At 36.7% G+C, this 14,218-nt stretch overlaps 2 protein-coding genes across 2 annotated transcripts; one reads left to right on the plus strand and one right to left on the minus strand.

The window, feature by feature from the left end:
* The first annotated feature begins 8,863 nt into the window (after positions 1-8,863).
* Positions 8,864-9,885, plus strand: med9 (mediator complex subunit 9). The gene is made up of 2 exons (XM_057358944.1): positions 8,864-8,967; positions 9,171-9,885. Exons 1-2 carry the CDS (start codon positions 8,864-8,866, stop codon positions 9,388-9,390), a joined length of 324 nt encoding a protein of 107 aa, XP_057214927.1. The 3' UTR covers positions 9,391-9,885.
* A 123-nt stretch (positions 9,886-10,008) lies between these two features.
* On the minus strand, positions 10,009-13,073 carry rasd1 (RAS, dexamethasone-induced 1). Its single transcript, XM_057358941.1, has 2 exons — positions 11,197-13,073; positions 10,009-11,073 (listed from the first exon to the last, which is right to left on the minus strand). Exons 1-2 carry the CDS (start codon positions 11,465-11,467, stop codon positions 10,547-10,549), a joined length of 798 nt encoding a protein of 265 aa, XP_057214924.1. The 5' UTR covers positions 11,468-13,073; the 3' UTR covers positions 10,009-10,546.
* Positions 13,074-14,218: the final 1,145 nt, after the last annotated feature.

Genomic DNA, 14,218 nt, shown 5'->3' on the forward strand with positions numbered 1-14,218 from the left:
GGAGCATTTCCGTTGTGTTGTGACTCGATTCCGTTGTGTTGTGGCTTTATTCCGTTGTGTTGTGACTCGATTCTGTTGTGTTGTGGCTTTATTCCGTTGTGTTGTGACTCGATTCCGTTGTGTTGTGAACTTATATTTGCTTTTTAAATTTCCTTGTCATGTGCACTAGTGGTCCACCGTACAGTGCCCCTGATTAACAACTTCAAAGGCAATTTTCTCAATATTTTGATTTTTTGTGCTCTCAGATTCCAGAGTTTTAAACGGTTGTATCTCAGCCAGATATTGTCCTATTCTAACAACTCATATATCTACAGAAAGTTTATTTATTCAGCTTTCAGATTATGTAAAAATCTCAATTTCGAAAAATTGACCCATAAGACTGGTTTTGTTGTCCAGGGTCACATATTCTCGTTTTGAGTAAGACTGGGATGTAGATCCTAATCTAAGGAATTGTGTGTTATTTGTGTTATAACAACGTTTAGCTCACGAGTTTTCTGGAATCTACTATAAACCGCTCCATTGTTAATGTACGGAGCGGGACAACAGGACGTTTGAATGTTTTGCAAGATAACGCAAATATGTTTGCGAGGGAACGCAATGTTTCTCGCGTGAACGCAAAGGTTTTGCGAGATAACGCAAAAGCATTAAAAAATATTTTTCTCTTCCCGCTCATTTTTTTCCACCACCATGTCTAATCATTACGCAAGTGATGCTAAATCAATCTGTATTTGCTAAACACTCAAACTATCAGTTTGCGTTCCTTTCAAACATAAGCCACATTTAAACGGAAAATCATCGCAATTGCAAACATTACGTTTAGTGGTGATTTGCAGCTACTGTTATTAGCATTAGCAACAGACTGTTTAAGATTACTAACGTTAGCCAGTTTGCAATAACCACAGTTTTGAAAGTTCATTGATGACAAAACAAGCCGATAAAACTTGGGGTCTGTAAAATGCAAGTAAATATGAACATTTGGGTTATATCTCGGAGATGACGAGCCCTTTTTAAATCGCGTAAGTTACTTACTAACTACAGCTTGTTTCTGCAGCAATTTCAAACATTACTTGATAATACTTCCTTTCTGAACCACATACTCTCGATAAAAGTAATAATATGCTTTATTTACCGTGTAATTCGAACGTGCAAATGCAGGTTGGTGCAGATGAAGCGCTACAGATGGTCTGTGCTTATGGAAAATATATGTGACCCTACTTTGACTCCATATGTGCTCGCGTGGGTCCTTTTCGGGCAGAAAAGTCTGACATTTGTGGGAAAACTCCACCTGGCCAAAAGTACCTGACTGAAAATGATTCGGGACGCTAAAGAATTGTGAACTTACTGAACTGACGAAACAATCACGAACTTTCACAAAACTAATTCTCATGCTCCAGAAAAATACTGCATTGTACTGTTATTTACCCTCTGATATTTTACGATGCTAAAAGGATATGCAAAAATATTCAGTTGACATTAACTTTCTTTAATTTAGAAACAAATGTAAAAAAATAGGATTTGTGGTAACTTTCACGATTTTGTATGTTGTTGTTTTTTCAAGTCCACAACACTGTAAACCCCAACTGAAGCAACATAAAATTGCATGTTTTAACCATGTGAATTATAATTTAAACCTAAACAGTGTGATAGAAGTCAAAGTAAAAAAAATGCTAACAAAATACATATTTATTGTAGGACTGAGTAATACAATAACATATTTTTTTGCAGTATTTCAGTCTGTGTACCACATGTGTAGCCTATATAGGCCCTATATGTCTGATTGTGCCTGTTGGGTTTCTGCATATACTTGATGGCTGATTTGATCATATTTATGCTTGTGCTTGGTAATCAAGGGATCAATGTTTGTGAAATGCCAATTGTGTGTAATGAGCTGGAGTGCAAAAAAGTCTGCCATTTTATAATTTTTAAGACCGCATGTCCACTGGGATGGACATTAAATAAATAAAATCCTGTGTTGTACAACTCTAATATATCTTTAGATTTTTTTGAAAAACATAACATTATCAAATAAAATATAACAGGGGCAAGACAATGAGGTTACCATTAACTTGGTAAACAATCTGTGAGGTATTATTAAAATGATAGAAACATGCAGTTTTATTGGTCTAAACCAAAAAAGACATAATGTCCATTCTTATTGAAGCAGGGTCTGAAGGGGTTAACACAGCCCACAATGCATTGCATACAGTACAACAGTAGATTACTGTTGACAGATGGCTGTAAATTAACAGTAGTTTCTTAAACTGCAAAATAATGCCCAGGATGCATTGTTTTCTACAGTATATTGCTGTTTTAACAAAAAACGGTATGTTACTGTCAGAATTTGGCTGTTTTTTAACAGCAATTCTTTACAGTGCACGTCAGGGAGACTATATATAATAACTTAAACAACCACAAAGATAGTAGCACAAGTTATTTCAGGAGTTTACTGTTGATCTAAACTACCTGCAAGAATTTGCTTGAGCATGACAGAATAATAATGAGACTTTTTCTGATCCATCCAAACTTATAGTTGGCAATGTTAACCCCCAAAATGTTCCCATAGGAGGGCAATTCCATGAAAATGTCAACTTTTTTTTTTTTTACCAAAGATCTTCACCATGCTGATGTCAGATGTCAACATTTGGTGTGCATGTGAAGTTTTCAAAGCATTTTTTGTTTCCATAGTCATGTAAGTGAATTGTCATATCCATAACGCAATTGTCACAAACTGTCATATTACTCATGAATGGGCATGAAAATTGAATTATAGTAACTATTTTATGTTCCATAAAGACCATCCCTTCTCCATTCGCTGGGTATTGAAATCCTACAAAGTTTTCTTTTTGTCACATCCATAACACATTATTTTTTCCTTCGAATTGTTGTTTTTTGTTGGTTCAAATACAGAAATTACCTGGTTGCCTTAAAACTTTGAGTTAATTCAGCTTAAAAATATTAGTGAACCCAATGAATTTGATGGAAACTGTCAGACTCTCTAAATGATACCTACCTGTTGGACTTACCTGTCTTCCGAGTGTTTCCAAGTCATCCGTTTGAGTGCAAGTCTTCCAAGTTCGCCAACCCTTACCTGCCATCCGAGTCATCCAAGTTCTCCACGGCACCTACTCACCTGCACCTCTCCGGATTCCTCTGCTAGCTGCCCACAATATCCTATAACAAAAGGACAGTATTATTCCTCTGCTTCTCTCATCATTTCATTTTATATGCCATATACTCACCTGTTGAATTACTGTGTCAATAAACTATTGTTTGAAGTTTTACCATCTCGCATTCTAGTGGTTCTGTTACAGACGACCAGACTGCTACAAGATGAGTGCACCCGACCCGTTTCAGGAGATCGGGGTCGCGCTCAAAAGGTCTTTAACACCAGCACCCACCAGCACAGTTCCCCGAACAGTTAACATCCATACTTCACCTGCTGTCGCTGCCAATCCCATGGACCCTCCAGATCCCTTATCGGTGCACTGGAGACCCTTCAGTAAGTGCTCAATTATATGCTCTTCGTCAAGGAAATTCATCTGTTCACGATTATGCCGTCAGATTCCGTATTCTGGCCACCGCGAGTGGATGGAACGAACCAGTTTTATTAACCACCTACCACCCTCCAACCATTGTCTCCATTCTTCTGAAGCTAGCTTGATGGCCAACAATTCCCTGTCATTGATGTTGTTGTAATTACGAGGTTTGATGGGCTCATTTCAGTTAAAAAACATGATAACATTTATATTTATTTCTCTTATGAAGACATTCCGTCACTTACCCAATGTAACAGTTGCTTTTCTGAAATAAAACCTGAATAAACCTCCGACCTCGGCCGACAAATGAGGACGCAGCCTTTGAAGACGCAGCTACTTTGTCCAAGTTTCTAAAAGTACATTCTAAAATGCTGTAACGATTGAGGTTTCGCGTTTTAAGACCGCATTTCCCCTTGTTTTGGTCTATTTTTCTTTAGAGCCTGTTTCTTTTATTAACCTCAGTAATAATAAAGATGTTCATAGTGCATTTCATCTTTTGTGCGTTTATTTTGAATGTTCACGCTCACCGGTAAACCAAATCCCACTCAGATCCTCAGATATAATACATTACGTTAAATAGGCTACGTTAAATAATTATATGACTATTATGCATTTATATATAATAATAACTATATTTTTAAAAGTGGGCAATTTTAGTTGCACTTTTCATCAATGAATTTCTTAAATTATCCTCTGACTATAAATATAGCGGCGAATTTGTTTTTTTGGCCCGATGCCAAACTTACTTGCCAACCCCTGCTTACCTACCTGTTGGATTTACCTGTCTTATCTGTTTCCAAGTTTTCCGACTGTTTCCAAGTCTTCCGAGGTTTGGTAAAATATAAACTGATGGTTCAATATATTGGTAGTAAAAACATTCTGTTGCCTTTTTAAATTTAAAGGTGATACAAAAAGCGATGCAACAGAGAAACCATTTCTGGTTCCCCAAAAACAATGGTTCTTTATGGAACCATACAACCAGAATGTTTATTCTGTGGCATCACATAGCACCTTTATATTTAACAGTTTTAAAAATAAAGTTTGTTTAGTCAACAATGATTTTTGGTCAGTTTCGGTCTGTGCCTCAAGCTATTTTTTGGCTTCAGAGCCACTTAGAAAATCTTGACAGATATTCCAACTATCCAATGGAAAGAGCAATGCAAAGATTCCTAAAACATTGCCTTTGGAAAAATAACAGCATATGGGTTTGGAACAACATGGGGGTGAGTAAATAATGACAGAATTTTTATTTCTTGTGAGCTGTGCCTTTAATACAAACAGAGCGTCTGACAGCAGCTGCTGCTCTGAGCTGATAGATGATAAGTAGCTTGGTTACAGCTGAAGGCTTCATTTTGTCAATGAAAATGATTTTAGAAAAGGGCCTCGCCTGTTTGATCCTCTCCACTCTTCTCGTGTGAGTACACGGGGAGACCACACGTGAGTCCCACACCCTTCAACACATCACACCTTACTCTATTTCTTTATGCTTGCAGTTTATAGTTTTCATAGTCGTGCATGGAGCCTGAAAGGTGATAAATATTTAATTTTATTCTTAAACATTCAGATGAGTATACACAAACCAGAGTCAGACATAAAATGCTCTTTATTTAAAACTGACCAAAATGTTCTTAAGTCAAATTTGTCTGACCATTTTTGCGATATATTACGTAATACATTTTAGACCTACATATTTATTATCATTTAATAAACTTATAGATTAATATTTTACATTGGATCATGTTATATATTGGTAAACAAAATATACCTCATACACTGGTACATACTGGTAGAAAACCAGATGTGAGCAAATATTGTTTTCCTGGCTTCCTTACACTCGCACACATATCCCCAAACACACATGCAAGCAAAACTGGAAAATATTTAATAAACTATTGCTCGGCTAGTGCCAGAAACAGAAAGTCTGCTCATATACGTCATGGAGAAGTAAGTGTAGTCCGAATACAATCAGACAGTGTGTTTCATGAAGGTGCTTGGAAGGCTGCTGTGTCTTTTGACACAATGTAGGTCTGGTTTATTGACTTTTAATGGAAATTAGGGGTGAAACTCAGGAATGTTGGCTTGGAAGAGTGAGTGCTTATGTAAGAAATTCAGTAATTGCCCTGTGCACAAAACAGCATTGCTAGTCATCAGCACATCAGCATGTTATGTTAGTGTTGTTATCCCTGCCATGTTTCTTAACTTATTTTAATGTCTTTTGAAGTCAACCAGCAGGTTGACCAGCATTTATTGATCTCAATTAATGTCTCAAACTGCATATCAAGAAAATATACCAAAACCTGTAAATCAGGGATTTCAACAATCTCACAGGAATTCATAACCATTGGTGGCTAATTCGCATATATTTGTACAGTCTTATTTGTTTGTTTTAGTAAGATTTGCGCACCTGTGATGGTTAGGTTAAGGGGTGGGGCTTCAGTATTGCTTTTGTCTAATAATCGTATGTTGCCTGCCTTACTAAAAAGGAACAAAGGGTTTGACTTGCCTAAGCTCCATCACGTGTGTTTTAAACTAAACTAAAAAACTGTGCGATACATACTATAGAAGTTAATATTCTATAGAAGAAAAAATATGGTCACTTATGTGGTCACTTTCTTTAGCTGACCTGTCAAGAGACAAGACCACAATTTTCGTGGACGTGCAGGGTTATGAAACTGATGTGTGAAACTGCACAGGTAGGAAGTTTCATAAGAGGAAGAACTGCATGTGTGATGACAAAATGTCCATGACATGACCTTTTGGTCAAAAAGAAGTTCACTGGCAAGATAAGAGTGTGCGTGAGATCCTGACAATGTTCTTCTAGAACATTCCTCACATTCTACTGAATTATTAACACTTGTAAAATTCTATATTTTCCTAGTGCATAACAACAATATGCCGATAAACACATTTTTTTTTCTCAAGGTTTCCTGTCGATTAGCAAAAAAACCTTTACCGTTTTTAAGGTGGTTTTAACAGAACAGTGTGCTCCACAGTCCCTCCCTCTAAAACAAAAGATCAAAGAAAGTACAAGCTTACACGTGGCAATCTAGGCGTGAACTAAAAGTGATGTCATTGAAGTGAAGAGATTACACTCAAAAGAGAAGGACGATGTCAGGACAGTACAATCTGTATTGCCACCTCTACCAGCAAAAGTCACACCGATGAAGGACACTTGGCAAAATATTTTTTTATTTGTGCTTTTCACTATATTATGGGACAGTGAATATTACAGTTTACCGCCAAGCATCCCCCTGGCATTATAACACATCACAATATATCTATATACATGAGCCTTTGCATCACAAGCTATCATACAGTATGACATTCATTTATTAGGGAATAATAAGCAAACAGACAGTTATTGATTTTGCCATTCAACAGAATGGATCAAACATAATATTTGCAATAAAAATGTGTTTGGCAATCAATGCGCAGCTAAAGCATACCAATGCTGAACAAATAAAGAATACACACACAAAATATACACACTCACGTTTACAGTTTTAAAAATAAATTGCCAGATGTAAACATCCAGGAAACACAAGTAAATAATAGCTAGTATTAATTCATGTTAATATTATTTACAACACACTATTTCACACAATATGAATTCAGTGTGGTATAAATGGTACGTGGCTAGCCTTATCAATGAATAAATATCTGTTTAAAGTGTATTGATTAAAGCAAGGAGAAAATGCCTCTTGTTTAACTTGCATGAGGAAATAAAAAAATCATTAAACGTCATAAAATGAAAACGAGAAACAAGGCATGCAAACAGAATTTGTCATTTTATAGCTTACCACACTGCCCGACCCTCACTCTCTTCTTTCTCCCAACATTTTTCAAAATATTGTATTGTGTTATCTGTGTGTTCCCTAGACCAGTGGTCTCCAATGTGGTGCCCGCATGAACTCTGTAAGGTGCCCGCCAAACACAGGGCTCAACAATAATGCTCAGGACAGTTGATGAATATGTGACTATATTGAAAATGTTATTATTAGCACATGTTTTAAGATTTAATATATTCAAGTGCAAAAATATGTGAAAGAAAACTCAATTTGGTCCTGTGTACTGAAAAATAATGCATCACATGTTTAAAGTTTGAAAGTATTTTATCAACAAGTAGCCCTCTAGATTATTTTATCTCTTCAGGTAGCCCTCGCTTACGAAAAGTGTGGAGACTCATGTCCTAATTCATAAAATGAATTATGCATCGTGGTAACAATCTCTATAGGTAAAAATCTGCTTAAAGGTACTTTATAGGTACGTATTATAGGTAGGCCTACGTAGATAGACAAACTAATCAAGTTCAATGTTTTTTCTGTATAAATTTCAGAGGCACTTGTAGAACAGTCACATGATGTTCAATGGGTACACCCATCATACATACTGTCAAATCAATATTACGGGAATGTCTGAGCAAATATTTTCAGATGTACAAGCCAAGGAATCTTTTTTGGCAGAAATTTCCAGAATATACACAGCAAAGGTGGCCTTGAATGCTTTTAGTGAGCTCTTGAAATCAACTGGGCACAAAAACAATATAATCAGAACAAAAGGTGATGATGGGTTAACAGAGGGCAAGTTAGAAAATATTAATAAGTCAATGTAATAGTTTTCCTGGAGTTTTTGTCATGTTGGATCCCTTGGTTGACCATAGGGACATCAAAATAAGCCAATAAATATCAAATCAACAACTAAATCATCATTATTATAAAATATAATTGGACTAGACTCAAACTAATCAAACAATATTCTTTAAATGTGTTTGGTTTCACTTTTTTTTACTTTTCATACAACCTGGTCACTTTGAATCAAAGTGATTACATATTTATTTATTTATTTTAGTCAAAAACAAACAATATTAAGAATAATAAATTATGTTGTTAATTTCAGCATTGTGTTTGGGTAAAGGGGAGAAGTAAATAATTGTCAAGTACACTAGTACGGAAGAAGAATATTAATGAGTAATCCAGACAAAATGCACGAGTTGTAGTACATGACTGAAGAATGGTAAAGAGTGTATTAAAGTCCAATACATGCGCAAAATAACACGTATTTATAGAGTCAAGAGAGGTTTGGTATATTTAGGCCTATGCTTACTGGTGAGGGTGTTTATTTCTGATGACTAGGGCAGACTTTAGAGCTAAACAGTGCAGTATTCACTGCCCCTTTAATCTGCAGTTGTCCTAAATTAGTAAATTAATATAGTAAATTATGTCAAACAATATAATATAATATAATATAATATAATACAATATAATATATTTTATTAACAGAAGGATCCATTCTAGCCAATCACCTTCAAGAAACACGGACGCATATTGATGACGCCACATTTTGTCCGGGCAATCATCATGGCGGCTGCTGTGTCGGTGGTAGATGAGGAAGATTATTCTTTTTTGCCTATTATTCACGACATTATAAAATGGTAAGACCACAATGTAATTCTGTTTTATGTCTTAGACACAGAATGCGTATGTCGTCACATCCCTAGTCTTTTAGGATGTACTGAAATCTGCCAGTATGCGCCATGGTATGCGCTAGCATTACCAACAATACACGAGTTTCATATAGCCTAGTGTTTTATCGTTGTTTAATATTACCGGTCTGTCTTAATGCATATGTCAACAGTATGGACAAGGACAGTCCAGACGTACACCAGGAGCTGAACAAACTGAAGACGAAGATTCAGGAGGCTCGTGAGCAGATTTCAGCAATGCCAGGAATCGACATGAGTCCTGCGCTGCAGGATAATAAACTGCGCACTTTGAGAGAACAGGTCCGGACCAAGAACCAGCTCCTACAGAAATATAAGAGCCTGTGCATGTTTGACATTCCTAAACCCTCATGACGTTTCCTTTTGTGTGAGGAAGAAACAGTGAAGAGATGGACATTTTTTCCCGACGTCAGGGCTTTCGTGGTGGTTTTGTTTTCCCACCTGTAGAAGCAGACCTGGTTCAGTGATGCAATACTTGTTTGTAATATTTGTTATAGCCTACTGCAATTGTTAATATTTGTATTTTTCCACGTTGGATAAAACTTTTGACACGCTCTGTTATGAAAGTGAATATTCTTTGATACTTGCGTTTTTCCCTTATGCACTTTGTGCTATATAGTTAGTGTATTATTTTGCGTTCCTCTTTTAAAAACAAATGATTTTACTTACACTATCAAATGACACCTAATTTGTTATGTCACCTGAGATACTGGGCATGATAAGTTAAAGTAAAATAAACCATTGATTTTTTTGTATTTTATACTTGCTGGGACCCCAGGAAGAGTAGCCACTACCTAGGTAGTTGCTAATGGGGATCCAAATAAATAAAAATACATTTTTATAAAAAGATTTCTGCATAATGTTTCTGCTTATGTTATGCGTTCGTTGCACACTTGAAGGGGTGTGTCTGTAAAAACAATGTCTTCTATTATTTTGGAATATGTGATGTTGGTTGTTTTTGCTTTTGCACACACGCAGGCTGAAATTAATGGGGAAACTGCATATTCTTCACCATTTTATTTTTTCTGTTAAACTCATTGATAACATAGAAGAATAAATATACATTCACAATAAAAAAATTGTTCAGATTCTAAGAAAACATTCAAGTTCAATTCTTTGTAGTAAAATCTAACTAAAAAATGTAAACAACTTGACATTACAACTCATCTCCACATTCGGCGTCTCCTTTCAGCACTCAAAAAAGGCAAATGGTCTAATAAAGCACATTTTTAAGTTTAAGAGTTAAAAAGAGCCTCACAACAATTTAAAGCCACATCACAGAGCGCTGTGACTGAACAGAACAATAATATTCTGAACAGAAAGTCTAGCGAGCATAACATGCGCTTCCACTTGGCGAGGTGAGAGCTCAAGCCGGTAACTTTTTTTTATTACCGCCGGCCTTTCAGTGTCACCGGACGGTAACGGCAATAGGAATAGCAACCGTGCGCACGACTGCAGCTAAACTGTTGCATCTCATTGTGACCGCACCAGTAATTTTACCGTGTCAATCTTAGCTAATGATGCATCTTTCTTTGTCCTTTGCCTGTCCTCCTCCTATCGCCTTCTCTTTAATATACATCAAGTCACTGTGCACGCTGGGGCGGCGCGCAAAAGGTGCCACGATGCCATACGCGTCGCCGTCCTTCAGTTTCTTATTTCTGAGCGACTTTTTGTGCAGGATGTCACAGTACTGCACGGGAACCTTGCGATGGAGGTCCGGACTCATCTCGTTCGGTAGTTTAGCTAAGGTGAAAAGTCTCTGAAACATCTGGTCGACGTTAGTGTTCCTCTTGGCGGAGATTTCGAAGTACGCGCACTGTTCGTCTCCGGCGATCAACTCCTCTATCTCCTCTCGCTGAACTCCGCGACAGAACTCGCGGTCGCCCTTGTTTCCGCAGATGACAAGCGGTACGTCCACGTTCTCCTTGGTCTTGTTTTTAAGGCAGGACTTGGTCTCGTAGATCTGCTGTTTTAGCCGTTGCACCTCATGAAATGACTCTCGGTTGTCCAAACTGAAAACCAGGATGAAAACATCACCTGTGACAAAAAGAATTAAAGAACGAGTTTATTAAAATGGTCATTGCACAAAACGGTGTACTTTTCATAAATAAAATCCTTAAACCACTAGAAAACATTGCATTTAAATAGCCGACTATTTACCTGTCAGAATAGACAGTCTCCTCATAGCTGGGAATGGATGGTTCCCCGAAGTATCCAATATGTCTAGTTGATACACATCTCCTCTGTTGCTGTAGAGTTTCCTGTGAAAGTCTTCAATCGTCGGCGTGTACTGCTCCTCAAAACGTCCGTTTAAAAATCGGGACACTATAGCAGTCTTGCCAACTTTGGTGGATCCGAGGATGACCATCCTGTAGCAGTTTTTCGCGGGGATGTCAAACTCATTCTCCGAGGGACTCATTTTCTTAATCATGGTTTCTATGATTCTAAGGCAGAAGTTTCCGTAGAGAAAAAGCTCAGTAGTTGTGTATTTGTGGTGGCCAAATGTGCCTTTGAACACTTCAGGCTGAAGAGCAGCTATTTAAACGCTCTGCGCGCTCCTCCTCCCGAGCGCGTCACTGCGCCCTCGATTGAGATGCGGGGACGCTGTAACAGGTGCTGAGCGCTTGATGCGTCAGCTGGTGTGGATCAGCGCGCACTGGGTTTGTGCTCTGTGGTACAGCTAACACAAGGAAAACGTACAGAGAGAGACAGTAGGTACTTTCACGTCGTGTAACAAATTCCCTCAAACATATGCTGATTTAAACCTAAACTGCAAGAACGAAGGTGCTATGATGCATTGGGTTCTTTTTTTTTGTTCATGTTTACGCTTGACCTTAAACCTGGGAACGGAAAGAAACGCATCTTGTGAAACATCTGTTGTTAGTGTTTAACATGTTCTGAAAATGAAAAGATAACACAGTAACTCAAAGTGTTTTATTAGCATTGCGACGATCGTGGGTACCAGGGAACACTTAAGGCTACTGATAAAATACATTGATACATAATTGCAAATGTATGGTAGCTAATATTTCCTGGATTTAAACAGTAATTTTTGAGTGGCTATAGTTTATACAGAGATGTTCGACCTCACCACACAGCGGCGTAGTGTCAATCTGCGGAACTTCAGTTCACTCTAAATGCGTGAGAGTCATTACAAAGAATGTTTTTTTTTATTATATGCAAACGACAAAACAGAAAATATAAACATATCCTTTACTGCCATATGTACCCAAAAACAAAGGGACATGTAAAACTAAGACCCTATAGCGCTCCTATTCTGAGGAAACCTTTGATATTGTTTATTATTTATTCACTACATGCAGCTGCAGACAACATATTTGATATATGAAACTAGGTTTTCATTTAGTTTACTCAAATCTTTATATGTGTGCTAGTAAATTATTTTGTATTTATTCATCATGTGTTCATTTAGGATATCCGTAGCATATTAGTAGCATACAGATATCTTCCTAGCATACAAAACTTCCTCATATCAAATTCATAAGCCAAACTGACCTTGTCACATACACCTACACTCCTAAAAACAAAAATTCCTGAAAGTAATTTTAGTCAGGCTGTATATGGTTCCATGAATGATCTTGCACATGAAATAAAAGGTTCTAGAGAAAGGTAGGCAAATGTGCAGATTTAAACTAAAAAGTTGTTGTGAAGAACCTTTTAAGCACCTTTATTTTTAAGAATGCACATATTATCTGTAAGATTATTTTTCTCTGTAAGGTTGTTGCCAAATTTGTAAACTTTCAACTTCAGCCTGTACTGGGTTGAAATAAAAGTCAGAAATGTTCACAGCAAGCAGCTATTATCGATCAGCATCCACTGATTCCATCAGATGTGGCCGTATTAGTCATTGTGAAAATAAAAAGCAGCAATAGATCTGTGTTTCGGAGTAAGGGATGAATACTAATACAGCGTACAAAAGAGGATGTTCGTAAACCAGCAGTTTGAGGCATAAAGACCTTTAGAACTTTGATTATATTTCTAAAATCTGACATTAAAAATGATATTTCCAAAAGCTTTCTGTGGCTGTGGTTCATTACTGGTGACATCAGAAGCATGTTATTCAGCCTCACCATAGGAGGTTGAGGTGTGCTGTCTTTCACATTCATGCACGAATGAATGATGATTTTAAGTTCTTTGTGTAGATTACAGAGAGATTTGAGCTGCACGCAGAAGATGAGCCATTATTTGGGCTATACTTTTCAGGTACAAAATATGAAATTATTACAGTAAAGCTTGTAGCAGTTTTTTTGCAGTGCGAAAATGCAAGAGCTGCACACAGTTACAAAATCAAACTTATTGCTTGTAAGTTTCCCGTAAAGTCAATGGAAAGCAAACCTTTTAATCCAAACTTTACTAAAATTCAGAAACAGAATGTTTATCTTAAATAAATGTAGAGTGGACATTTATTTATTTACTGGTTAATGAAACAGAGGAGGTTGACCTGTTTGGATAGGGTGTGAAACGTTTATATTTTTGCTTTATATAGTGACCTAACAGGGCTCAAACACAGTAAACATTATTTTTGAGTATTCCATTATTGCACTTTATTCACATCGGTGTAATGGACTTAAAATGGGTCAAGTTAAGAGTGAATGGTCTTAATAAAGACTTTTAATCAAGTTCAGAATTGCTCTTCCCAGAAATTTGAATTGATTTGTCCTCCCGAAGACTGAATAGCGAAACGGCTAATTCAATGGGCACGAGTCCTGCCCAGTGCAACTCCTGCTTTTGTCAGCACAAGTCCTTATTCCTGTAGTCCTGCACAGTTTTTTTAAAGGTTTAGATCTTTGCTTTGACATTTTTTAAAGACCCTGAGACTTTGTTTAATATTTAACATTTAATTTTAAACGATATTTTATAGTTTATTTATAAATGTAATTTAATGTATTACAGAAAAATTGGGCTGAATGATGGGAAAAGTATACCCAAACACACCAAAACAGAGCATGGGAAAAGTTATGGCACCATTTTTCGAAGAAAAAAAAAAAAACATGTTATGAGCACACTATAAAATTCCAAGTAGCTATAACAACAATAATAGCAAAATGTAAGTCAACACAGAACTGGTTTGGCAGGTAAGCCAACAGATATAGCAATTAGAAGATTTATTATTGCATGCAAAGAAATATTTTCATATTACATATTTATCTTATCTTTTATT

Source organism: Triplophysa rosa, linkage group LG18 (assembly GCF_024868665.1).
Source record: "Triplophysa rosa linkage group LG18, Trosa_1v2, whole genome shotgun sequence".
Classification (NCBI taxonomy): domain Eukaryota; kingdom Metazoa; phylum Chordata; class Actinopteri; order Cypriniformes; family Nemacheilidae; genus Triplophysa; species Triplophysa rosa.

Bases quoted from the DNA above. Each gene is read 5' to 3' on its own strand.
- med9 (XM_057358944.1), top strand. From the start codon at position 8,864: ATGACGCCACATTTTGTCCGGGCAATCATCATGGCGGCTGCTGTGTCG. The intron at 8,968-9,170 runs GTAAGACCACAA...ATATGTCAACAG, and splicing joins ATTCACGACATTATAAAATG to TATGGACAAGGACAGTCCAG.
- rasd1 (XM_057358941.1), bottom strand. From the start codon at position 11,467: ATGATTAAGAAAATGAGTCCCTCGGAGAATGAGTTTGACATCCCCGCG. The intron at 11,074-11,196 runs GTAAATAGTCGG...TTTTTGTCACAG, and splicing joins GAGACTGTCTATTCTGACAG to GTGATGTTTTCATCCTGGTT.